The sequence below is a fragment of the Microtus oregoni genome, unplaced genomic scaffold (genome assembly GCF_018167655.1).
Source record: "Microtus oregoni isolate MIOR12 unplaced genomic scaffold, Mior012 000011F_ref0000422, whole genome shotgun sequence".
In the NCBI taxonomy this organism is placed as follows: Eukaryota; Metazoa; Chordata; class Mammalia; order Rodentia; family Cricetidae; genus Microtus; species Microtus oregoni.
In genome coordinates, this window is record NW_024543070.1 from 22,197,450 (window position 1) to 22,223,542 (window position 26,093).

General features: G+C 43.7%; 1 protein-coding gene across 4 annotated transcripts; it reads right to left on the reverse strand.

Annotated features, from left to right (window-relative positions):
• Positions 1-720: 720 nt before the first annotated feature.
• On the reverse strand, positions 721-24,774 carry Ammecr1l (AMMECR1 like). 4 transcript variants are annotated; one of them, XM_041659978.1, is made up of 9 exons: positions 23,395-23,497; positions 22,293-22,403; positions 11,443-11,887; positions 8,149-8,259; positions 7,376-7,490; positions 6,105-6,195; positions 3,057-3,153; positions 1,828-1,955; positions 1,222-1,355 (listed from the first exon to the last, which is right to left on the reverse strand). In XM_041659978.1, the coding sequence occupies exons 1-8, from the start codon at positions 23,465-23,467 to the stop codon at positions 1,874-1,876; spliced, it is 1,125 nt and encodes a 374-aa protein (XP_041515912.1). In that variant the 5' UTR covers positions 23,468-23,497; the 3' UTR covers positions 1,222-1,355; positions 1,828-1,873. The 4 variants fall into 4 exon arrangements, 3 of the variants coding, with proteins under 3 accessions (XP_041515913.1, XP_041515911.1, XP_041515912.1); XM_041659979.1 differs by lacking the exons at positions 1,828-1,955; positions 23,395-23,497 and adding an exon at positions 24,372-24,774 and having other exon boundaries at positions 721-1,355; XM_041659977.1 differs by lacking the exon at positions 1,828-1,955 and having other exon boundaries at positions 721-1,355.
• Positions 24,775-26,093: the final 1,319 nt, after the last annotated feature.

Genomic DNA, 26,093 nt, shown 5'->3' on the forward strand with positions numbered 1-26,093 from the left:
TACTATGCATTTTGCCACCAAGTGAGTGAAAAGAATTTGCTGACAGCTATCCTGGAATGAGTAAAGATGGGAAAGGGAATGTCAGGGTTTAAATGAGCAACACGAGCAATTGACATTTCCACTGGTGAGGTGAGAGTCCCAGTGCGGTAGGCAAGTTGAGGGTTCACCTTGTTTTATTACACAGCTTTGCTCTCGAGTCCTACCGAGGACTGACATAAGTCTTTCCACTTCTGCAGGCAAATGGGAAAAAAAAGGACCCTCAGGATGTTTGCCTGTGAAGAAAACCAGCTCAGAGACCCTGGAAGCTCTCCTGTGACAGTGTGCTCTAAAGCCCAACCCAACCACCTGTTTGCATGTCTGTGCTTCTGAGAACCTCGATGCAACTACATAGGCACTGCTACCAGAAGAAGGTTGAGGTAGCCGGTGGTGAGGAAGAGATCTCTCCTTTCACACCTGCTTATGACAATGACATCAGGACCTCTAGGGCATCTCCATTCCATTCCTCAGCAGGCTATGCCACAGAGCTCTGTTCAACACCAGGAGATCCAACGTAGGAAGAGTACTGCAAAGTCCAGCTGAGAGTCAGGTAAGCATCAAAACCTTCAAGCTTCCTGCACAATGCAAGGCCATCCAGCAGGACTTCTGATCTTGGTGCAGTTCTCTTGCCCAGGACTCACAGGGGCTCATGGTGCCCGCATTCAACCCTTACATGGTGTTCATTTATGAAGCATGGAGGTTGTGATCAACTCTTGGTACACAATAAACTGGAAGTTTTAAAAAAGGAATTTAAAACAACCTAAAAGTGGTTCATGTTGGTCTCCGTTGCCCAGACTGCCAGGGGAGTACACCTCATTGGTCTGGTGGCCTGTGGGGGTTGAGAAGGAAGTCTCCATGGATCATCATCAATTCCAGTTTTCAGTGTGTGGCCAACACATGTGGGAAATCACCAGATAATGGTCTTCTAAACCCATACAGCCATTGTCACTGTTATTAGGGGGCCCTGATCCAACAGAACCCCAGATTGAGGAAAGGCTGATATAAGGCTTGGGCCCCTCATGTTCTGTTGCAATCAATGTAACCCCACACCCTCCAGTCAACAGGAGGCAGACTTGGCAACGGAAGCTAGCATCATAAAATGGTGCAGTAATAGAAGTAACTGGACCAGGAAGAGGAGGCATCTGTTCCAATGATGTCATAGCCATTGGTGGCCACAGGGGGGTGGGACTGGTCATGTAGCCGTGTGTCAGGAGTAATGATTGTACAGGGGCGGGGCATGAAGAGTGCCATTCTGGAAACAGTGTTGTCGAGAAGCAATATATTCCGCATAACTGATTGTCACCTTCTCACTTCGATACCTGTATGAGGAAAACAGGCAAAGGTATTAGGAACCCCAAACATCTCAGTGTGAAGTTACTCAGTAGAAAAAAACCAAAACCTTATCCCAGTATTAAAGAATAAAATGGAAGACCAAGAGCAATCTTACAGAAAATGAAAAGACGGCACAAGAAAATGATGCTGTTATTACAAATGAACAAGATGAAAAAGCACAATCACAGTTCACCCCTGAGAATGTATCTCAGCACATCCCACCTCAAAACGCTACATATGCTTATCAACAGGCTGCTGGTAAGCAATCAGCTACCAGGATCTAGATGAGGAATTTCAAGTCAAATTACATGGGTGGCAGATTGGAAGATGGCTGCACCAAAACCCAGCGTAAACTGCGTTATCTACATTCATATTATAAATGAGATAAATTTGACAGAAATGCAACCTCAATTTGTAGAAGAGCAACAAACAAGTTATAACTAAAAGGGTCATAGATACCTAATTCTGGGTCAAATTCTGATGAAGCACGTTAATGGATCCTTGGCTATAGGAAGGTTTCAATCCCCAGATGAATATGCCATATCACAGGGTCATCAGAACAGAATTCATAGCACTTTGGCTTTGCTCTGGAAAGAGCCATGAGTCAGGATGCAAAGCATGGGTGTTACAAACCTATGGAGCCTACTACAGACCACAGGAGCTGGGTGACAATCCTTACCCAGAGCCATCTCTTTCCCACTGTAATCACTCCTCCACTGCAAGGTGATTATTCCTGAATTTTGACAGGGAAATGGCTGTTCAAATAAATTGTAATAGTAATAATGTTTTGTATTTGCAGTGTTTTTATCTTTAATTATTATTGTTATTATTATTGGTTGGTTTTTTTTTTTTTGGTGCTAGAGATGGAACCCAGAGTCTTGAACATATATTAAGCTCTACCACAGAGCTGCAGTCCCAGCCCTTTGATTTTTTAATTTAATGCATTAAAAAAACACTGAGTTATCATCCAAACAGACCTGTGAGGCTAACATACGATGGCTCAGCATTTTGTAGATGAGGGTCCTAGCAAAAGCCCAAAGCTAACTTTCCTTTGTTCCCAACATCAACAGGAAGGGGTAGAACACTGACATCACTGAACATTTCCCTGGCCCTTAACTTACCACATCTTAAAAACCTGAAGGAATTACAACTCACATCTTACAGACAGGAAACAGTTCAGTGAGATGGACGAACTGGCCCAGTTACATAGCTAATAACTGAGCCTGGGATACAGACCCAAGTCACTTGTGTTCATAAAACTAGCCAGCTTCCTACAGAAGTACTATACTCCAAGTGGAGTGTATAGCTACTTGTAAACGTCTTTGATCTCCTTTATTCCCTGCCATCTGACTGCATGGTGACCAGGAAGAATAAGTTCACGTGAGGCTGCATATACATTTCTGGAGCCTTTACCTCTTAACTCCCATCTCCCCCTTAATCTTATAAAACTACATGGGTCTGGCAACCACCCCTCTTTGGTAGGCCTAACCCTGCTTCAACCCTGTTACACTGACTGTAGAGACAAAGAATAGCTGGGAATCTCCATCTCTGCAGTCACTGCTTCCTCAAAGCTCAAACCTCACACAAACCTCTTTGGCTTACGGATATAAAGTTTTCTTCCCCTTCCTAGATATCCTGTATTCAACCCCCATTAAAGAAAAACTAAAAAGAACAAAATAGCTGCTTACCTGGTGAGTTTGATTGATTTTCTGAATTCATTGGTAATTGGAGCCTTAAAGCCACCTTTCCTGAGCAAGGAGTCTATTGTCTGGATCTGATCCCAGTCTGAGGAGAATAGAAGTTATAATAAGGTCAGCACACAGTCAAACCATGGGGGGAGCATGCTCCAATATGATCAGTGGAGGAAGACAAATGAGATTTAAGGAACAGCAGAGTGTGCCAGGGGAAAGATAGCACTGGGCCATGGTCCCAACTACTGAAAGCCAATCAGCCTCACTGACAGTCCAGCAAAGACCCTGAGACATGACATTATAATTCAATGTGCCCTGACGCTGTCCAAGTTCACCAGTCTTTCATAATTCTTACAAGGTGTTATCTATGTATATTTCTGAAGCTCAGGAGGCTCTATGGAAAGAAGGGGTAGAATATATCTGCCTAGGCTATTTTATTTTTTTTAAAGATACACATACTATGTATGTGTTTGTTGGGGGCAGTACACACAGAAGATGTTGTTAAATCTCCTGAAACTGGAGTTACAGGTAGTTGTGCTGAGTATTTCCATAGCTGCTGATGGGAACCAAATCTAGGTATTCTGTAAGAGCGGTAAGAAGCAGTGTCTCTCTCTCTCTCTCTCTCTCTCTCTCTCTCTCTCTCTCTCTCTCTCTCTCTCTCTCCCGGGTTCTCTTTGTTTAAGAGCCTTAGCTCTCCTGGAGCTCACTATGTAGATCAGGTTGGCCTTAATCCCAGAGAAAGATCTGTTCTGCCTCTCAAGTGCTGGGATTAAAGGTATGTACTGCCATTGCCTGGCTTTGTTTTTGTTTTTTAATTTATTGTTATTTTTAATGTGAGTTGGTATTTTGCCTGCATTTATATCTGTGTGAGGGTGCCAGAATCCCTGGAACTGGAGTTACGGACAATGTGTCATGTGGGTGTTGGAAATTTAAACTGGGTCCTCTGGAAAAAGTCAATGCTCTTTACCACTGAGCCATCTCACCAGCTCCACTGAGCAGATGGGACTACAGACATGTGTCACTATAGAAAGACAGAAATTTTCTAAATTTAAAATTGTGTGTGTGTATATGTGTGTGTATGTGCACCTAAGTGCAGATACCCCAGAGGCCAGAAGCTTTGGAGCTGAAATTGTAGGCAAACGTAGGTACTGGGAAATGAAATTCTGTTCTCTGAAAGAGCAGTAAGTACACACTCCTTTAGTTTTTCTCCAGTCCAAGAAGGGAATTTAAATTATGTGGCTTTTACTGCCTTGGGCAGCCTTTCTTCATGTTGATAGGTAGGACAGAGAACTGATACCAATAAGGAAACTATCTCCTTAGTGAAGACAGAAGTTCTTCATTGTATTGTTGATCTCTCCTCGTTACTATTTCTTCACCTCTGTATTGTTGACTCTCTCATTACTATTTCTTCACCTTTATTGTTGATTTTATCCTTGTTACTATTTTTTTAAATATTTATTTATTTATTATATATACAATATTCTGTCTATGTGTATGTCTGCAGGCCAGAAGAGGGCACCAGACCTCTTTACAGATGGTTGTGAGCCACCATGTGGTTGCTGGGAATTGAACTCAGGACCTTTGGAAGAGCAGGCAATGCTCTTAACCACTGAGCCATCTCTCCAGCCCTACTATTTTTTTTTAAATACTTGGTCTTGTTATGTATATGCCCCAACTTAGGCTCAAACTCACTTAGGCTCAAACTCAAAAGGCAATCCTTTTACTTCAGCCTCTTGTGTGTCAGATTTTGAGTGTACCACCCCACCTAACTCAATCTTACTGTATGTCTGTTTGTGCCTGTATGTGGATATGTGCACATAAACACATAAATACAGGTGCCCCTGGAGCCAGAGTTAATGGCAGTTGTGATTGCTGGGAACCTCTGCAAGAGCAGTACACATTTGACATTGAGCCAGATATCTCTCCAGCCCTTCAATCTTACACATTTTAAACAAGTAAAATAAGCACATCAAGTAGAAAACCCTCTTTCCAATTACCAAAGGAGAAGCTCCCAATTTTGAATTTTCTCAACTTTAAAATTGAAGAAACAATTTGATTATTTAAGTGAAGTATAATTCACATCCAACTACTAAAAACTATGTATGGTGTTCTTTAAACAGGAGCATGTTAGACTTGACCAAATTGTCTTAAGTTCATATTCTTTATGCTACATACACACTGCTTTTTAGACAAGTTTAACACAACCACAATGAAAACCAACAAGGTGATCGCTTTCCACATTAAGTAGTTCATTAATATACTTAACTGGATATCTTTCTCTATTCCAGGTTCACACCCAACAATTACTGTGTTTCACATATTATTTTCAAAACCAGACTAATTCCAAGAAAGAAAGAAAATGGGGTTACATATCACAGAAAGTACAAGAAACAATTAAAGGAATTCTAGATATTCTTTCAAAGAGACAATGTGCCCAACCCACTTCCTACCTGTACTGTCCCCATTATAAGAACTCATTAACTACTGAGGTTTATATATATATTGTTGGAGTCTTTCTATGCAGCCCTGCCTGGTCTGCCAGTCCTACATAGATCCTTGATTTCAGAGAAATCCACCTGTCTCTGCCTTCCAAGTGCTGGGATTAAAGACATGTGCTACCATATCTGGCAATTACTGAGCTCTTTAAAAGCCATAGGTAAGATATTTATCCTTATCCAAATATAATACCATGTATGGATTTCACAGTTAAAAAAATAGAACCTTCCTTTATAACAAAAGATAAAACATGGTCAAGCTAGTTGCTCTGATAATCCCTGAAGCTTAAGGGGGCAAAGAAATAGATCTGTTCATTGGAAGGAAACATCTGAAACCACAAGCAAGTAAGAAAGTTATTTTTCTCTTCCCGTCCAGTTTCCAGCATCTATGGCAGTTTGCCTTTTTCTCTACAGGAATCTGACAGGAATTCAGAGGAAGAAAAGCATTTACACTAGGTGTACATGTGGCAGTTGAGCTGAACACTTCTCTCTCCTGCCCTTTTAACTGGCATAGCTGTAAGTAGTACAGTTCTCTAAGTGTCCAACTCACCTTGTTCCTTAGCAACCTCAGGTAAATATGTGGCTGTGCGTTTGATGCCTTTTTCATTGATGAATTCAATCCGAATCCCATGGACCCCTACCTACAAGAAAATATAACCAAGTACATGGCATTTTCTGATTCTAACAACACTTCAAACACCCACATATGAATCAACATAGTCTCCTGAGCTGCTTGACGCAGATCTGGGAAAAGGAATCTTGGTGTTTTTCAGAGACAGGGTTTCTCTGTGTAGACTGGCTGTCCTTAAACTCAGAGATCCCCCTGCCTCTGCCTCCCCTGGGATTAAAAACATGCCCCACCATTGCTCATCTGACTAATTAATTCTAAAGTATAGATATCAAAGGAAGGTGTTTTAGGAAAAGGTAAAATATGTGTAGTTCCACCTGAGAATATGAAGCTTGTAGAAATAAGTTCTTGAAATAGGAAAACCAATAGTTTGAATTAATCTATTTATCTTTATTTTATGTTCATTGGTGTTTTGACTGCTGTGTGAGAGAGTTAGATCTTAGAGTTACAGTTGTGAGCTGCCATGTGGGTGCGGGAATTGAACCTAGGTCCTTTGGCAGATCAGTCAGTGCTTTTAACCACTGAACTATCACTCCAGTTCCAAGTATGACTTCTAGCCTAATTTCACTACATGAACATGTCAAACTGTTTCTATATAAGTTTGTGGTTCTTCAAATTGGTTCCCTTTGAATTATTTTTTAATTGTCTTACTATATATAGCCCAAAGTGGTCTGGAACTTGCAACCCTGCTCCTTCTACCTCCTGATTTGCTAGTATTATAGGCAATGGGCCACCGTGTACAGGTTTACATCTGATTCCTAATAAAAACTTCTCTCTAGGGGATCATCAAGAGGCACCTGGGGTATTTTGTTATCTCATTATTAAACTAGATATGGGAGAAGGAGCACATGAGTCTTATTGAATCTAGAACAGAGTGGGCTGGGAAGAAGTAGCAGAGAGGTTTTTTTTTCTAGGGTTGGAGGCAGGAAGTATCTCACTGTGTATTCCTGGCTGATATGACCAGGCTGGTCTTAAACTCAGTGCTTGGATTCAAAGTGTGTGTTACCGTGCCTGGCTAATAGTAGAGAGTACTGATTTTCCATTTTTCTATTTCTAGTAGAGAAATTTCTGTCACCTTTTCTGTCACTTTCACATTTTTAGACCCTCTCTCAATGAAGGAGATACATTACCATGTACTAACCCGAACCCAAATGCAACGAGAGATGCAGAGATCCAAATGCAGCTGTTCTCACCTCCCAGTCCAGGTAATCACTGGCATCTTCAAAGTTAGTAAGGAGGGAGACAGAACAGAAAAGTTTGGGCAGCTCCTCTCGGGTCAGGGGGGGAAATCGGCTGTCCTTAAGTGCACTAGAGGGGACAGAAAATACAAGTGAGGATACTTCCAGTTAGGAGACAACACTGCATGCCATAAAGCCCACAAGCTGAGTCCCCAAGATCTTCTGACAGTGTCTCCTAGCACCTAACACTATTGTCAGTATTAACTGTCTTTCCTGTCATCAGATGATAGTCCTTACATTTCTTGACTACAAAAAGGGTGATGTGGGAAGTCCTTCTATGTATGTGCTTCTTTTATTGGTTAATGAATAAAGAAACTGCTTTGGCCTGTGATAGGGCAGAATAGAGCTAGGCGGGGAAAACTAAATTGAATGCTGGGAGAGAGTAGGCGGAGTCAGGGAAAAGCCATGTAGCTGCCAGAGGAAAAAAATGCAAGCTGCCAGTGGGAACCACGCCAGTAGGCCACAACCCTCATGGTAAAATAAAATAGAAATGGGTTAATTTAAGATGTAAGATCTTGTTAGGAATATGCTAGAGTCATTGGCCAAGCAGTGTTGTAAATAATATATAGTTTCTGTATGGTTATTAAGGTTCTGAGCAGCAAGGAATGAACAAGTAGCTTCAAAAAGGGACTCCTCAAACTCTACCAAACACTTGGAAGAAATAAGACTAGATAGCTATTTCCAATTCTAGTTAATTTATGAGTATTGTCTAATGCTTGTATCATTACCTGGTTAGCGTGTATTCCCTGAGTCCTGAATGAAGATTCATGGCTGAGAAGGTCCCAATACAGCCACGAAGCCGCTTGTCTCGCCCTGTCTTCCAGGTCACAAAGAGAGGACTAAAAAAAGCAAAACATTAAATATTCTCCAGCCCTAAATTAATTATGGATATATTTCTATTCATTTCTGCTATTGCCCAAAGGATTTACTGAATTGTCTACCTGAAGCTACCCGAAGAACTCTGACTTTCTAGAAGTTGCTCAGCCCTGACTGAAACCATGGCCATTACCATGAGAAATAGGAGCTACTCTGTCCATATGCAGCCTTTCCTCTGCTCTGCCCTCACAACTTCCCTTCACCCAGATGCCACATGTCTAAGCTCTTTCCTCTTCCTTGTCTTGAATGCAACTTTTCCTGTTTACTTTTCTAGAATCTGTACCACTCAAAGTTGCCCATGTGGGCCTGAATTTGAGATATCCTTGCCTCCACTCACAAAGTGCTAGAATTATGTGCTCTACAACACTCAGCAAGCTCCCCTCTTTCGAATTTTTACATTATCCCCCCCCTCTTTTACTCTGCTTCACTGAGTTTCATATTGCTCAGTTCCATCGTTCATGATGACATACCTTGCCCATACCTCACTCTCCTTAGCTACAAGCATTTTCTGCAATACTTCATTGTTTCCACAATTTAACTACTGAAAAACTACAGAGTTCCTGCCCATAGACTTTCAGAAGAGAGAAACAACGTCAAGAAAGCTTTATATTAACGGAAATTCCCAATTCTGCTTATGCCAAAGTCACATTTCATTGGCTGTATCAGATGGACGACAGTTAGAGTTGCCCCTCTTTCCTAGGATCCCTCCACATTCCTAATGCCCTTACCTTTTAGATTCGAGTTAGTCACTTCTCTATGGCAAAGTAAACAAAGTTACCTAGACCCCTCCACCCCATCTCTGAGAAAGGTTATCACTACATAGCCTTGGTTGGCCTCAAATTCAAAGATCCTACTCCCTCTGCTGGGATTAAAGGTGTGTGCCTGTTTTTTTGTTGTTGTTTTTCGCTTTTTTTTAAAATAATTTATTCTTATTTTATGTTCATTGGTGTTTCGCCTACATGTGTGTTTGTATGAGAGTGTCAGATCCCCTAAAACAGTTGTGCACCGTTATGTGGATGCTGGAAATTGAAACCAGGTCAGTGCTCTTAACCACTGAGTCAATTCTCCAGCTCCCCACATCTGGCTTAAATGTTTTCTTAAGGAGGAAAAAAAAAAAACCCTATGTTCCAGCATGTAGTGCAGGTGCACACGTGCCGAGGTATGCATGTGGACGTCAAAGGAAAACCTTAGGTATTGGTGTCTATCTTCCTCATTGTTTAAAATAGAAATAGAGTGTCTTACTCTTTGCTGCATATTCCAGCACCCCAAAGATGTGGTGGTGCACGCCTTTAACCTCAGCACTCGGGAGGCAGAGGCAGGCGGATCTCTGTGAGTTCGAGACCAGCCTGGTCTACATAGTGAGTCCCATGACAGCCAGGGCTACAAGTTGAGACCCTGTTTCAACACAAAACAAAACAATTCCCTGAAAAGTGAACACATTTTCCTCCCAAAACTCATTCAGTTTATACAGTCTAACTTTCCTTATACTATAGTTAATTCTGTGTATGCACATGGTTTGCCAACTCTAATGAGTGTCCCAAAGCAAGGACCTTTTCTTTCTACTCCCCAACTTTGTTCAGGGTTCTGCAAACCTCAGTACAGGAGGGAAAAAAAGGAAAAAAAAAAAAAAAGAAAAAATTGGGCGGTGGTGGCGCATGCCTTTCCTTTAATCCCAGCTCTTGGGAGGCAGAGGCAGTCGGGATCTCAGTGAGTTCAGTGTCAGCCTGGACTATAAAATGACTTCCAGGCAAAGCTGTCCTGGAACAAACAAATGAAAAAAGATACTGTTTCAGCCGGGCGTTGGTGGCGCATGCCTTTAATCCCAGCACTCGGGAGGCAGAGGCAGGCAGATCTCTGTGAGTTCGAGACCAGCCTGGTCTACAGAGCTAGTTCCAGGACAGGCTCCAAAGTCGCAGAGAAACCCTGTCTCGAAAAACTGAAAAAAAAAAAAGAAAAAAGAAAAAAGAAAAAAGATACCATTTCAAATAAAAGGTCTAAGTGAAGGGCATAACATAGTGGTAGAATACATGTTCAGAAAACATGATGCCCCAAACTCAAATCCTTAGCAACCAAAACCAAAACCAAAAGTCAGCACAGCACCAACAACTGGTGGTGGTGGTGGTGGGGGGTATTCATGAATGCCAAAGAAGCATCCCTGAAAACACATATCCAAAACCGGAAGTGCTTTGCTTTTTGTTTTTTTGAGACAGGGTTTCTCTGTGTAGCCCAGGCTGTTCTGGAACTCACTTCACTGCCTTTGTCTCCCAAGCACTGGGATTAAAGGTTTTTTAAAGCTAGTGCAGCCTGGTGGTAGTGGTGCACACCTTTAATCCTAGTGCTCAGGTGACAGAGGCAAGTGCATCTCTGTGAGTTTGAGACCAGTCTGGTCTACAGAGTTCCAAGACAGGTTCCAAAGATACATACAGAAACCCTGTCTTGAACAACAAACAACAAAAAAAGGGCTGGTGCAGAGCTGCCTCCAATTTTGAGGAAGAAAACATTGGCCTTGCCTTTCTTCATTTTATGTTATATTGCTTAAACATACTGGAAATGGCTCGGTGGTCAGAAGAGCTGTGCTGTTCAACTGGGAAGACTAGAATTTAGATCCTCAGAACCCACATAAATGCCAGTGGGTGTGGTAGCCCACCTGTAATTCTGGCTTCAGAAGGTGGCGATAGTAGATCCCTGGCCAAGCTGGCTAGTTGAGACTAGCCATATCCACCAGTTCTGGGTTAGACTGAGATCATCCCTGACACAATGAAACAAAGCAGAACACTTGAAGAGCCTCCACTATACAAATACATGCCTGCCCCTACCCCAGTGCATGCACATATATGTATACACACATGCATGAAAAAGGATACCTTTAGACATGTTAGGACTACCAAAAGAATCTTTTTAAAAGCATCAGCTCCCAATGAAACCCCTAGTCTCCAAGCTTGGCCATCAGACACATTCCCTTGGACTTCAACACTACTGAGGTCTCTCTCCAGTGTGATAGCGTGACTTCTCTTCCACCCTAAGTCATGCGAAGCACCACCACCAACAAAAATGACTAAGGTTCCCATAACCCTGCAGACAGACCGTTAAGAGTAAAGTCAGAAATGTTAACATGCCCTCCACTGTCCCGTGCCTAATTTACTCACTAGGGGTCATTGGTGAATCTAGGAAGTCGTGGCTGTGGGAAGCCATAGAGGTGACAGTAGAGTACATCAAAACAGTAGCAGCACATTTCTGCAGTCACAACCAGATTCTTAGTGGTATTGGCAGTTCCATTGGGCCGGGGAAGAGGGCTCAGGGCTCCAGATGCAGGATTCATTCGTGTGATAGGAGAGTTTCCAGGTCCCAGAGTTAAGTCCGATCCATTTTCTCGACCACTGCTGCTGTCCACATGCTGGTGGTTTTGAAGAGGTCCTGAACTAGAGCCAGGAACAGTTGTGGACTGGTTCCCGTGACTGTGTGTTCCACTTCCAGATAGTTTGGGCTTCTTGACCCCACAACAGCCTGCTGCCAACTTGGGCTCAAGGGGAGGAACACAACGTCTTTTTCCCATCCTGATTTGGTGTTCGCGATCTGGAATGCTGCAGAACCCTAACCCAAAAGAGAGCAGATAAGTACAGGTTGGAATGATTTAAAAAAAGAACAAAAACTAGTATTCGCATGAAATCAGTTAAAAGCTGTCAAAGACTGGTGAGATGGCTCAATGGGTAAAGGCATTTGCTGTCAATCCTCATGACCTGTGTTTGATCCCTATGACTCACGTGGTAGAAGGACCGAAATGACTACAGCAAGTTGTTATCTAACCTTGACACACACAATATCCCCCTCAGGAAGAAATTGGGGGGAGGACCTCCAAGTAACATGGTCAAAAAAAAGGGGGGGTCAGAAACCCCAAGTTCTAAACCAGAAACCTAAAAGGTTTCTGTATCTATAGTTTATAGCCACCATGGAGAGAAGCAGGCAATAAGCTGCTCTTCTATGCCAAGATACCATCAAGGCCAAAGGGCAGGAACAGAGCGCACCTGATTGAAGACATTTCAATACCTTCTTTACAAGTTAGGCATGGTGATGCAAGCCTCTAATTCGAGTACCTGGGAGGTGAGGGCAGAAACAGGCCTGTCTCTTTGAGTTTGAGGCTAGCCTGGTATATATATATATAATGAGTTACAGGATAGCCAGAGCTACACAGTGAGATCTTGTCTTAAATAACATACATACATAGACAAGCCTTTACTATAAAGAAACATTACTCAGCAAGATTAAAAGGCTTGTGCTATCACTACCCAGCTCATTTAATACCCAATAATACCCACTAGATTTAGTTCCTTTTCTAAGAACATAAGAAAACACATAGGACATACTAAAAACAGTTTAGAAAATTTGTCAACAAACGGGGAATAGAAAATGGCTCAAAGCTAACATACCTCAACCATAATCCAGGCAATTTTAAGCCTTTTCTTCTCACTGCCATGCTTGTCCTAGACTACAATAGATGCCACTATGCTCAGTTCTCACTGTATTCTACTTGGCATAAAATACATGGCAGATGAAATAGTGGGATTATCTACAGATAATCACACCATCCAAAATTCCATTTCAGGGATCCAATGCCATCTTGCTGGCCTTAATGGGCACTGCATACATGTGGTACACAGATAAACATGCAGGCAAAACTCCCATACACATAATAAGCATATTAAAGAGTGTTGTGAAGACAACTTACTGTTTGTAAGGTATTTACCACACAAGCATGAGAACCCGAATTAATATTCCCATCACTCATGATAAAAGCCAAGAACTGGGTAGTGGTGGCACACGCCTTTACTCCCAGCACTTCGGAGGCAGAGTCAGGTGGATCTCTGTGAGTCTGAGGCCAGCCTGGTCTACAAAGTGAGTTCCAGGACAGCCAGCCAGGACTGTTTCATAGAGAAACCCCATCTCAAAGAACAAAAGAGAGAGAAAGATAAAGAAAAAGGCCAAGCATTGGAGTACGTGTCACATAGGAGGTTTCTTGAAGTTCAGTGACCAGCCAGTCATGGACAATCAGTTAGCTCCATGTTCAGCAAGAGATACTTTCTAACATTAAAAATGACAATAAAGCCCCAAGAACTTCCTGGGTAATTTTTGCCTTGAAGGTTAGCCAATTGTCAATTTGTCTCCTCTTAAGCACTTCATACCTACGAACTATTTCATTAAGAAGAGTTTTTAAGTCTGGGCATGGTGGTTCATGCCTTTAATCCCAGCACCCAGGAAGCAGAAGCAGGCAGATCTGAGTTTGAGGCTAGCTAGAGCTATACAGTGAGACCCTGTCTCAACAAAACAAAAACATAAAATAAAAATGAGTAGTGTTATAGTCACTATTCTATTGTTTTGTCTTATTACTTATTGAGCTCTACATTTTTCTCTATTCCACTACCTGCCTCCCTCCTTCAATCCTCCCAAGGTCCCCGTGCTCCCAATTTACTTAGGAGATCTTGTCTTTTTCTCCTTTCTACTTCCCATGTAGATTAGATCTATGTATGTCTCTCTTAGTGTCCTCATTGTGTCTAAGTTCTCTGGGATTGTGGTATGTAGGCTGACTTTCTTTGCTTTATGTTTAAAAACCACCTATGAGTGAGTACATGTGACAATTGTCTTTCTGTGTTTGGGTTATTATTTTTTTATGCAAGGTTTTATATTGCCCAATCTAGTCTTGAACTCCTGATCCTCTTACCTCAACCTCCCATGCTAGAATTATAGGCATATGCCTCCATACAATCAGTTTGTTTCATTTAAGCTTAAAATTTACTGCTTACTCCCCTCTTCCTGAACAATTTTGAAGGAATCGAATACTTTACATATCTGCCAAAATAAAGCAAACATTACAATAAAGGTAAAAAATGTAAAATGAACCATGGTACTGATAGAAAACATCTCAGCCACCAACTATTATCAACATCAATACAAACAACACTAACAATGTTCCTGCTTCTGAAATGGTCTGTCAGATATTCTAGGCCTAAAGTCAAAGTTGGTTGCCCCAACGTTGCAGAGAGACTTTGGGTATCTGTCCTGGTAGTCAGCTGTTGTCTTCCCTTGCATCTTTCGGAAGTCACTTGCTTGCACTTCCTGCTTACTAAGGTAATACTATTTTCCTTCTCAGGTCTTAAATGGGGTTGAAGCCTAGACAGTCAGTTACTATCCTCTCATATCTTAGCTAGGGCGTATTAGGTACAAGACTTAGACTTTCCAGGATAGGACAGCTATTGAAATAATCTCTATAATTTGCCAATAAAATATGGCCTGGGCATATTAGTATGTGTTTCCTGCTTTATATTGTTCTTGTTGGTTGTAGTTTAATTTTTCTTCTGCACAATACTTGATAGCTATTCTTATTGTAAGTAATTGTTAGGATTAGAACCTTCTTATTTAGGAAAAAAGGGAGAAATGTGGTGGGATTTCGATCCATTTAGCCAATGACTTTTGGGGGAAGCAAGTCCTAGGGCGTAGTTTTATCTGCTTACAGCTTATGTACTGATGGAGAAGGTGGCACACTCTCTTGCTCTCTTGGGTAGCTGGAGCAGAGCAGGTGGAGAGGCAGTTTGCAGTTGGCCCTCTTCACCCCTAGGCAGAACAACTGGATGGAGGCAGCTGGATCAGTGGTGGCATCTAATTGGCTGTGTCTGTGAGTGCTTGTCCCTATCCTATACCCAAATCAATTATTGAGACCCTTTAACAGACTTGTGGATTCTCATAACAACTGTACCAAAACTTTCTCTTTAGGGACTGTGGGGATAATCAGTAGTTAATAGCACTGGCTGTTCTTCCATAGGATCCAAGTTTGGTTTCTAGCACTCACATCAGGTGGCCTACAACCTTCTATAAATTCAACTCCAGTATCTCTAACTCCTCTTCTAGTTTTTGAAGGTGCCTGCACACATAAGGCACACAACACGCTGTGGTGATTTGAATGAGAATGGCCCCATAAGCTCCCAGTTAGTGGAACTGTTTGGGGGGGGGGATTAGGAGGTGTGGCTGTGTTGGAGGAAGTATGTCACTGCAGAGGTGTGAGGAGAGGTAGACTTTAAGGTTTCAAAAGTCTTTCTCTTTCTGCCTCCTCCCTATGAATCAAGATGTAAAACTCTGAGCTACTGTTCCTATTCCATGCCTGATTTCCTGCACCATAATCACCTTGGATTAACCCTCTAAAACTGCAAGCAGTCAAATACTAAGAGTTGCCTTTGGTGCAAGCCTTTAATCCCATCACTCAGGAAGCAGAGGCAGGTGAATCTCTGAGTTCAAGGCCAGCATGGTCTAGAAAGCGAGTTCTAGGACAGCCAGCACAGTTACACAGAAACCCTATCAAAACCTTCCTCCCTCAAAAAAAAGACAATAGAACAGTCTTTTAAAGACACACACCTTAAAAAGCACTAACAACCCCTACACACAGACACAAAACAAAACATCTTCCCGTTTATAATGTAATTCTTTTTTTTTTTTTTTCGAGACAGGGTTTCTCCGTAGCTTTTGGTTCCTGTCCTGGAACTAGCTCTTGTAGACCAGGCTGGCCTCGAACTCACAGAGATCCGCCTGCCTCTGCCTCCCGAGCGCTGGGATTAAAGGCGTGCGCCACCACCGCCCGGCTATAATGTAATTCTAAGCATACCCCACACCACAGCAGGCACCTCAGAGTCTACAATGATCAAGAGACATCAGCACTCCTGAACCTTTTGTTAGGGATTCTAAGTACAACTTAAGAGTAATAGAGGAGGGCTGGAGAGCCTGTTCTTCTAAAGGTCCTGAGTTCAGTTCCCGGCAACCACATGGTGGCTCACAACCATCTGTAAAGAGGTCTGGTGCTCTCTTCTGGCCTGCAGACATGCACACAGACAGAATATTGTATACATAATAAATAAATAAATAAATAAATAAATAAATAAGAGTAATAGAGGAACTGCAGAGTCTATTACTAGTATCACAAAAACAAAAGAAACCCCCATAACAAATCCTTTAAATGATATGTTCTACTACCTCTTCTAAAACTGTGAATCTGTTCTCCTTCCCCACCCTCATAACTACCATGGCTGTGTCCTCGGTATGTGACTTTGGGCACAGAAACTTTCCCTTAATCAAAGCATGTAACACTGTGACCCACAGAGGCCTTGGCTGGTACCATGCAAAGTTCCTGGGCCAAGTTCAAGAATCTGCAGCAGTAATCTTTTCCTACACAGCCTCCACAATCAACATGAACACAGTAGTTAACACTGAAATCCACCAGATGGAGACACTGCCCACGCTTCAACACGAAGCTAAGGGAAGTAGTAGTAGTAGTAGGCAATTTATGGTCTCAGGAATTAATAAAAATAATCTCATAGATCTCAAGATTACTTAGCCTTGCAAATAGTTAAGGCTTACTCTCAGTGTTCAAGGACCCAGCCCTTTCCCTTGCAGGCTGCTGAGGCCTCAGCTTCCATGTCTAATGGGTATACTTTCTTCTTCAGAGAATAAAAAATACTGATTTACACCCAACTGGGGAACTGAGCTCAAAGTCTTCAGAGGAATATACACACTTATGTGTTTGAGTTATCTCCCCAAACCCTTTTAAAAACTCCCCAAACACTTTTTTAAAAGCAAAAAACAAAACAGATACACACACACACACACACACACAAGTACGCCTCAGGTGTGGTGGTACATGCCTTTAAAGCAGAAGCAGGCAGATCTCTACAAGTTCAGGGCTGTGTGGTCTGCGTCCCAGGAATCAGGGCTACATAGTGGGGCCATGCTTCACATCAAACTGGAGACTGGAAAGATGCTTCAGTAAACTGACTGCTACACACACAAGCACAACAGATCCAGCACCTTTATCTCTAGCACTCACATTAGAATCTATGTGCATCTGCAGGGCAGTGGTAGCGCGTGCCTTTTTGAGGCAGGCGGGTCTGTAGAGTTCAAGGTCAGCCTGAGAGGCGGGTCTGTAGAGTTCAAGGTCAGCCTGAGCGACCGCCCAGATTCTAAAACTACAGAGAAACCCTGTCTCAAAAAAAAAAAAAACAAAAAAACAAAAAACAAAAAAAAAACAACAACAAAAGAAAACACACACACACTCTGAGTATAGTGGTGGGGTGCCTGTAACCCCAGTATAAATAATTTTTTTTTTTAAAGATTTATTTATTATGTATACAACTTTCTGCCTCCACACGCCAGAGGGCGCCAGATCTCTTTACAGATGGTTTGGAGCCACCATGTGGTTGCTGGGAATTGAACTCAGGATCTCTGGAAGAGCAGACAGTGCTCTTAACCACTGAGCCATCTCTCCAGCCCCCTGTAACCCCAGTATAGGTGGGGACATGGAAACAAGCAGAACTTGCTAGCCTGCCAGCATAGCTTCAAAGATCACATCTCCTGACACTACACATGCTCATACCTGCAATGCTTACACAGACAAACAAAAAAGGGCATCATTTGGATACTTTAATTATCACATAAATTCTCACCTTGGTTCAATTTATCTTGAAAACTGTCACACCCACTATATAGCAGTGACTACTTTGTCCTGAACTTGTCCACAGCACTCAGCTAACATGAGATGACTCAAAGGCTTACTTTGAGCAGATTTTACAACTGGACTTTAAAAAATGCTTTAGCTGGGCATTGATGGCACATGCCTTTAGTTCCCGTACTCCATTGGTCTTGCCTCAAAAATCCTCCTCAACAGGGGCTGCAAAGATGGCCCAGCAATTAAGAACACAGGTCCAGGCAGGCATAGTAGCACACACCTTTAATCCCAGCACTCAGGAGGCAGAGGCGGCAGATCTCTGTGACTTTGGAGCCAGCCTGGTCTACAAAGCTAGTTCTAGGACAGCCAAGGATACAGAGAGAAACTCTGTCTCAAAACAACAAAACTAAAGAACAAAACCAAACAAAAGAATACAGGTCTGGCCTTGCAGTGATAGCATGTCTTTAGTCCTAGTAATCTAAAGATGTTTTCAGAGGTAAAGTTTCTTGGCACTTATTTGTATTAAATTAAAATAAGCCCGATGTAAAGCTGAGTATGGTGGCATGCGCCTTTAATCACAGCATTAGGAGGCAGAGGAAATTGGATCTCTTCAAGTGGACAACCTGGTTTACAGATGAGTTCCAGGATAGCCCGAGCAACACATAGAAATCCATCTCAAATACAAACAACCAGAAATAAAATGTTTTAAATGACCATGGGGCTTTTAGTGATCCATTACAGTGTTATTTGTCTGCCTGGGTGGCAATTTATGGTTGCAGGAATTAATATAATTTCTCATAGATTGCCAATGTTCATAATTTAGTATCAAGGCCAGTATAAGGACAAGAACATGAGGCTGGTGTTTAAGAGCACTTGTTGCTCTTGCAAAGGACCTGGGTTCTGTGTTCTGTTCCCAGAACCCACATCGGGCAGCTTACAACTGCCTGTAACTCCATCCAGTTCCAAGAGGATCTGACACCATCTCCTAGACTCCACAGACCTATTGTATATATACAGATGAGTAGAACACAGAAAGCCAAATATTGGTGTCATAAACCAGAAATTGAAAGATAAAAAAAAAAAACAAAAAAACAAAAAAGAACATGAGGCCGCCATAACTGACACAGCTGGTCAAGCAAAATAGCCTTCCTTCTCCGTGGGTCTCTTTCCAAAGCCCATTTCAAAGACAACCAGAGATGCCCCCACCTTCTAAGGACAGAACTTTGGCTTTGAGATAACAATCTAGCTGCCAACTCTGGCTCAAATTCCAACTCTGAAGTCCAAAGTCTGACTGCAAACTCAGGCAAGCGTTAACATTTTTGTGAAAGCTGCCACAACACTGGGCTATTTGTTTGTTTGTTTAGACAGGTCTCTCCACATAGCCCTGTCTTGGAACTCACTATAGATTATTCTCAATGGCTGGCATGGTGGCACACACCTTTACTCCCAGCACTCACGATGAAGAGGGAGGCAGATCTGAATTTGAGGCCAGCATACATATATATAATTGAATAGAGTAGATTATAGGCTTTGGTCTGGGTAGTCCAACAATGTCTTAACAGAAGGACCAAAAATTTGATCATTCAGTCTATGAGACTGGATCTCAGCAGTCTCAATCTGTTATAGGGTTCTGGGGAATTCCTTGAGAACTGTTGGTGTTCAGTCTATATTGGAATCCAGAAGTGGATTCAAATGCCAGGAAGGAATGCCTCAGCAAATGGATAGGAAACTTGCTGGTGAAAATGGGACAAACAGGCAAAAAGCAAAAGCTTCCTTCTTTCAAGTCCTTTTATGTAGGATGCCATCAGATTTGGTCTTGAACTCAAGAGAGCCTCCCTTCCTCTGTTCTCCGAGTGCAGGGATTAAAGTTGTGTGCCACCACACCTAGTCACTCACATAGGGCTATTTGATAGGAAGGCATGAAAGGAACCTGGCAGTCCTCAGGCACATTAACTACTATTAATACAATGCTATAACAGATTCCCTATAGTCTAAAAGACCTTGATAAAGTAATGGCCTCTAATAAATCATTCATGGTTTTCATTCTATGATGGCAGAAACCATGAAGAACACTGGAGGCCTTCCAGCACTAAGGAAGAAGCAGAAAGAACTTGAAAGCCAGTCAAGAGTTACAAAGTGAGACCCTGACTCAGAAACAATGAAGCCATTTAATCCTAGCACTAAGGAGGAAGAGGCAGAAAGATCTCTACTGGCCTGATTTACATAGAGATACACACCAGCCAATGCCGACAAAGATACTGTGCCCCCCTCCAAAAAACAAAAGAATGAATACTGAGATTATTTTACTTATGTAACTTTGTAGAAACACACCAAAACATTAAAACATTAATTGTTTAATGCTTTAAATAATTAAAGCATTCAGAACATTAAAAAAAAACTATTTGTTAAGTATGTTATTATCACAAACAACCAGATATATATGGAATGCTAGAGATTTTGTTAAAGGGTCCCATTTCAAATAGCAATAATAGTTAAATGCCTAGAAGTATAAAAACTTCTATTTATCTCTGAAGGCAATCCTTACAATAGCTTCTCAGAGGACATGACCTTATAAAAAATTGGAAGGTGGGCAAAAGCTGTTTCTATTTAATGTCCAGATGTGCCTTCAAATGAGCCTTCCTCAGATGGGAACAGGCTGTGGTTTTCTTGAGACACTGAAGAGGTGAAGTGAAATTCAATGTAATAATTTTATTCTGAGTACTGGTGTAGTGCCTGAGCTGATACCCAGGCCTATTTATGGTGTTGTTCCAGGAAAGAGTCAGATGGGAGATAATAAAAACAATTATTTCTGTTTTTAAAATAGTCAAGTGTGAAAGTGGTAGTATATGCCTATTATCCCAAAACTCAGGAGAGGCAAGAGACAGGATTGTTCCTGTACACGCACAACCACACAGGGAGTCTGAGGCCAGTATGGCTTCCATGAAACTATCTCAACTTCCCGGGTAAAAGAACGCAACTGCCATATAGATACAGAGTATATGATACATTAACAGGTTCCTCACAAAATACAAACCAATGCAATTACTTTTACTATCTATTTAAAACTATTTCAGATAAAACAACAAAGAACAAAATGCTCAGAGATGGAGGTAGGCATATGCCTCCATTGTAATCCCAGCAATGGAGAGTACAAAGTAGGATTGACACAAGCAGGCCAGCCTAGGCTATACAGAGACCTCGTCTCACAACTCGTCTCACAAACAAGAAAATAAAACCCCACTGGGCTTAGTGGCACACACCTTTACCCTCAGCATTCTCCTGGAAGAGGCAGGTGATATCTTTTTTTTTTTTTTTTTTTGGTTTTTCGAGACAGGGTTTCTCTGTGGCTTTGGAGCCTGTCCTGGAACTAGCTCTGTAGACCAGGCTGGCCTTGAACTCACAGAGATCCGCCTGCCTCTGCCTCCTGAGTGCAGGGATTAAAGGCTGAGGCAGGTGATTTCTAAATTTGAGGTCAGCCTGGTCTACACAGCAAGCTCTAGGGTAGCCAGGGCTACATAGTGAAATCATGTCTCAATAAATATCAACCAAACAAACAAAAAAAAACCCAAAACAAAAGTCTACATTCTTGTATCAGTTTAAAGAAAATGAGTTACAGGGGCTAATATTTGTTTCCCAAGACAGGGTTTCTCTGTAACAGCAGTCGGATGTGTCTCGGTCTCTTGAGCGCTGGGATTAAAGATGTGTGCCCTAACTCCCAGATAATACTTTTGGTTTTTGCGCCTGCCTACCCCACCCCAACCATAGCCCTGCTATGTGACCTACAGCACAAGGTTACATTTTTGGGGGGGGCCTCAATTTTGTTTTGTTTTCCTTCTCCTTTTTTTCGAACAGGTTTCTCTGTGTAGCCCTGGCTGTCCTGGAACTCACTCTGTAGACCAGACTGGCCTCAAACTTAAGAGATCCACCTGCCTCTGCCTCCCCATGCTGGATTAAAAGCTGAGTCACCACTTCCCAGCTAGTTTTTAAATATATGAAATGTAGACATTTTCTCTCATGTCTCCCTCACAGGGGAGAATGGCTTTTGGGCTGTGCACTGGAGGTACAGTACAAGCTCCTGAGGACGCGAGGCAGGCGCTCCACATGGGCTCTGTCCTTAACTCAAGCAGGATGAGTTTTAGGGCATCCAGAGATACACAGAGAAAACCCTTCTTGAAAAAAATTAAAAAATAAAACATACACACACACACAATAAAAAGTAGAGGCACTTGCCACCAAGCCTGAAGTACTGAGTTCGATCTCCACTTAGAACCACATGGAGAGAACTGACTCCTCCCCCTGACCTCTGCACATGCATGATGACATCCACACACGTGTGCACATACACAGTAAGTAAATGTAATTTTTAAAGTATAAAATTTTCAACAACATTAGGACCACCCCACAGAATCTGAGAGAAATATGAATGAGGTACACTTACACACTTTAAATCCAGACACAAGCCAAAACCAAAAAACGCAACAAAAATTCCACTTCAAGTATGCCCAAGGTAATACTCACTGAATGTAGAGAGTTTATAGTCCCAGAGGAAACAGCTACAATAGGAAAGGAAAGCTATTTTGTCTCTGGCATGAATCTTCTTTTTTCCAATTCCATTCCTTCTTGCAATACCTAAGATGGAAAGGCAAGTGTCAGTGAACAAAGTCTGGAAGTGCAGAGTTTTTTGCAGAAGTTACAAAATGTTTGTTTATTGAGGCAAGGTTTCTCTGTGTAGCCCTGGATGTTCTAGTTCTGATTCTGTAGACCAGGCTGGCCTGGAACTCAGAGATCCACCTGCCTCCACCTCCCCAGCGTTGGAACTTAAGGTGTGCTACACCACAACCAGCTTTACATCAGGCTTATCTTAATTTAACACCGACAGGAGTCAAGAGATTTTACCATAGAAAACATTTTCAGATTCCTGGGATAAGTCCCTGGGATGACTGGGTGGTGTACCACCACCACCAGGCTAAAAAGTTACAATTTAACAGGGAAATTTTTGACACAAACAAAACCAGATGGAGAATAAGGGTCTTCTTTCTTCAAAACATTTCTAATGCTAAATATGAGACAAGGAATGGAAGCCCCATGGAAGATCAAAGGCTATATTCTACTTGAATAAAACACACATTAGTAACCCCCACAGCTCCCCTATAGTGATATTTTGTCTGTGTTCTAATAGATAAAGCTTGCCTGAAGATCAGAAAAGCAAAGCAGCCAGGCCACTAGAGAGTCCTTACCAAGGCTTAGACTAAGGAGCCATCCTGTCCTCAGAGTGCCAAGACTGGATGGCTCTCCAGACTGCAGTCAGCTTATGTCTTTTCCCGCCTAACATTCTTCTCTCTACCCACCCATCACACACACCCCCCTCCACTTCCCTAGTGCTGGGATTAAAGGCGTGTACTTCAGAATGTTAGGATTAAAGCTGTGAGCCACCACTGCATGGCCTCTAGTGGTTTAATTCTGCATTCTGATCTTTAGGCAAGCTTTATTTACTAAAACACAAATAACCCCCCCCCCCCAACACATTGAGGTCAATCAAAACTTGCTTTCCAGTTCTCTATCGCTTTAGGCTCTCCACAGGTAGAGCATACAAACATACTCCCAAGTCTTAAAAAATTACCCGACAACATGCTAGGCCCCTGAGAACAAGGCATCTTGTGCCAGGAGGAAACAGTAACTGTTGGTGGAGCCATTCATCCTTACTCAGTCTTGCAAAAATCTCTTCACAACCTCTTCCACCTTCCCCACTTCCCCAGTACTACAGAATTTATGCAAAGCAGACTCCAGGCCCCACCCACTGAATCCTAAGAGAGGGCAATGAAAGCAGATAGGCCCGATGGAATAAGTGAGCAAAAGGAGTCAGATGAGGGCAAGGAATGAAGGACAAAACACACAGTTCCGAAGAGGAGCATAAAACCCAAAGTTAAAGACGAAGGGATGATAGTAAGCAAGGGGGGCTACAAGTAGATGTGGAAAATGGAGCGGGAAGGGAAAAAAGAAGAGATAAAAGTGGGAGAGTGAAGCAAGAAAAGGATGAGACAAGAGGGAAAGAAGAGACCGGAGCCGGAAGGGGTAGAACAGGCAGACGAAAAAGGTGAAAAGGAGGATGTGGGACAGGAGAGTACAGGGCGCTGGGGAAGTTGGGGGAACGACAGAGCGACGGGTAGAGCAACTGGGTCCGGGCCGCGGGGGTGGAATCCAGACGCCGGGCGGGGGAGGGAGGGGGACGCTGGGTAGGGGGCCACCAGGCGGCGCAGGAGACCACCAAACTTTCCTCCGACTGTTTCCTGGAGGGAGTTCAGGCACGGAGGCTACGGCAGCTGCCTCGCCACCTTGGCCGGGGCCGATCACGGCCACCCAGACCCCTGGGAACACGGCCTCACGACCTCGTCGGTCCCGGGCGGGGACACGCAGCCCAAGGAGGCCTTGCCCACCCGCGGTGTCCACCTCCGTGAGCCCCTCCCCCACGGCGCCCCGGGACCCCTCGCCCTGCACCTTGGGACCCCAAGCTCCAGGACACGGTCCGCTCGGAGCTGAGCAGGCCTCGAGAAGGCCTGGCAAGAGAAAGAACGGCACAACCCCCCTAGAATTTCCCACCTTTTCTCCTGACCCAGACGCGGCCGGGGCGGACGGGACCTCTCGCGCTCTGCCTTCTCTTCCTCCTGCTTCATGGAGCCATGCGTCTGGGTGGAGGCTCCCGAGAAAAGCCGAGACCCAACGCGGGTGAGGACGCCCGAAGGAGGCCGGCAGGAGGGCAGAGGAGGAAGCGGCGGGGCGGCGGCGGCCGGGGAGAACTAGAGGTATTCCCGGGGCGGGTGGAGGACTGAGTCGAGTCGGGACCCGAGTCCTCCTCTATCCCAGCAGCCACCGGAGGCAGTGAGGTAATGGAGGAAGAATGTAGGGAGTCCTCCAGCGGACCAAACGTCCTCTAGCGAGTCGGTGAGAACCATAGAGATCCCGGAGCTCTGGGAGTACCGCCCCACTAGTCACGTGGCCTTAGTCCGCACATTTTTGTGATTGGCGCTGCTTAGCGTATAGGCAGCTGTCTTTCGTTCGTGGGCACCGAGTCTCAGGCAGGTGATAGTGAGAGAAGCCCTCCGGGAAGACCTGGACCCTACCGGGGTCCCCTTGCGGGCGCGGAGCCCACCCAGTGCGGCTCACCGATGTCAGGCCGGCCGGCGCAGTGTTTGCCGGGTCACCCCGGCCAGGCCGCGGCGCAGAGCACGCCGGGAGTTGTAGTTCTGGTCGCGCGACAGCTTTGTCCGGGAGGCTGCAGGTGGCACTTGGAGCTGCAGCCTAGGGAGCTCTGGCCATACCCGAGCAGTCGCCCACGTTAGCAACGCAATTCGGAGCTGTCAACGGCTTTTCTCCCCATTCGCCCACGCTCACATCACTCGGCCTGACCGAGTGTCCGCCTTCGAAAGTGGCCTGGAAGTGGGCAGCTTAGATCAAGCCAAAGGCTGCCAGAACCAGGCCCACCGAGAGTGTTCCAGGCTGAATGTCAGACTTGGCACCTGGCCTCTTTAGCTTCCCTTTGCGCTGGAGAAAGGCAGGCTGACTCAGCTTTAGGGGTGGCCCAGGCAGCTTCTACTCAACGTCTGTGGTTCATCACCAGAAGCCCCAGATGACATCAGCAGAATACCCATGTACAGGATTAGGCTAGGACGACTAGGCAGCCCCAGAAGCTGAAGAGGCTAAGTAGAATGAGTGGGTTCCTAGCACCCACATGGCAGCTCACAACAGTTTGTAACTCCAGTTCCAAGAGATCGCACACCCCATCCTGGCCTCCCTGGCACCACATACATGAGCTGCACATGAACACAAGCAGACACATGCATACACATAAATGTCTGACTTTAAAGTCTAGTACATAATTACTCGTATGTAAACAAAGCCTGAAGGAACGGAATGTTCAGTGTTTTGGGAGTCAAGCTTTGAGAACCCAGCCAAAGCTTTTGGGAAAGAATAGCGACACCCTATGCTTTATGGAAAGGACCTCTGCGGCAGTCTTTATGATTACTAACACAGATGTGAAGTGCTTATTGCTGTTGAGGGCAAGTTTGGCAGTGTCTGACTTTTCCTGTCTGCCTGAGAAACTGAAAACTGTATGATCATGTAGCTTAGAGCCAGAAAGAAGGAAGCAGAAAACCAGAGATGGGGGCAGTGGTGGTTGTTGTTATTGTTTGTTTTTGAGACGGGGTTTCTCTGTGTAACAACAGCCCTGGCTGTCCTGGAACTCACTCTGTAGACCAGGCTAGCTTTGAACTTGCTTTGAGATTCGCCTGCCTCCCAAGTGCTGGGTTTAAAGGTGTGTGCCGC

Excerpts from the sequence above, each read along its gene's own strand:
- Ammecr1l (XM_041659977.1), bottom strand. The coding sequence starts at position 23,467 with ATGGCTCCACCAACAGTTACTGTTTCCTCCTGGCACAAGATGCCTTGT. Across the intron at positions 6,196-7,375 it reads GTGATTACCTGGACTGGGAG|GTAGGGGTCCATGGGATTCG; the intron begins GTGAGAACAGCT and ends ATTTTCTTGTAG. Across the intron at positions 1,356-3,056 it reads AAATCAATCAAACTCACCAG|GTATCGAAGTGAGAAGGTGA; the intron begins GTAAGCAGCTAT and ends TTCCTCATACAG.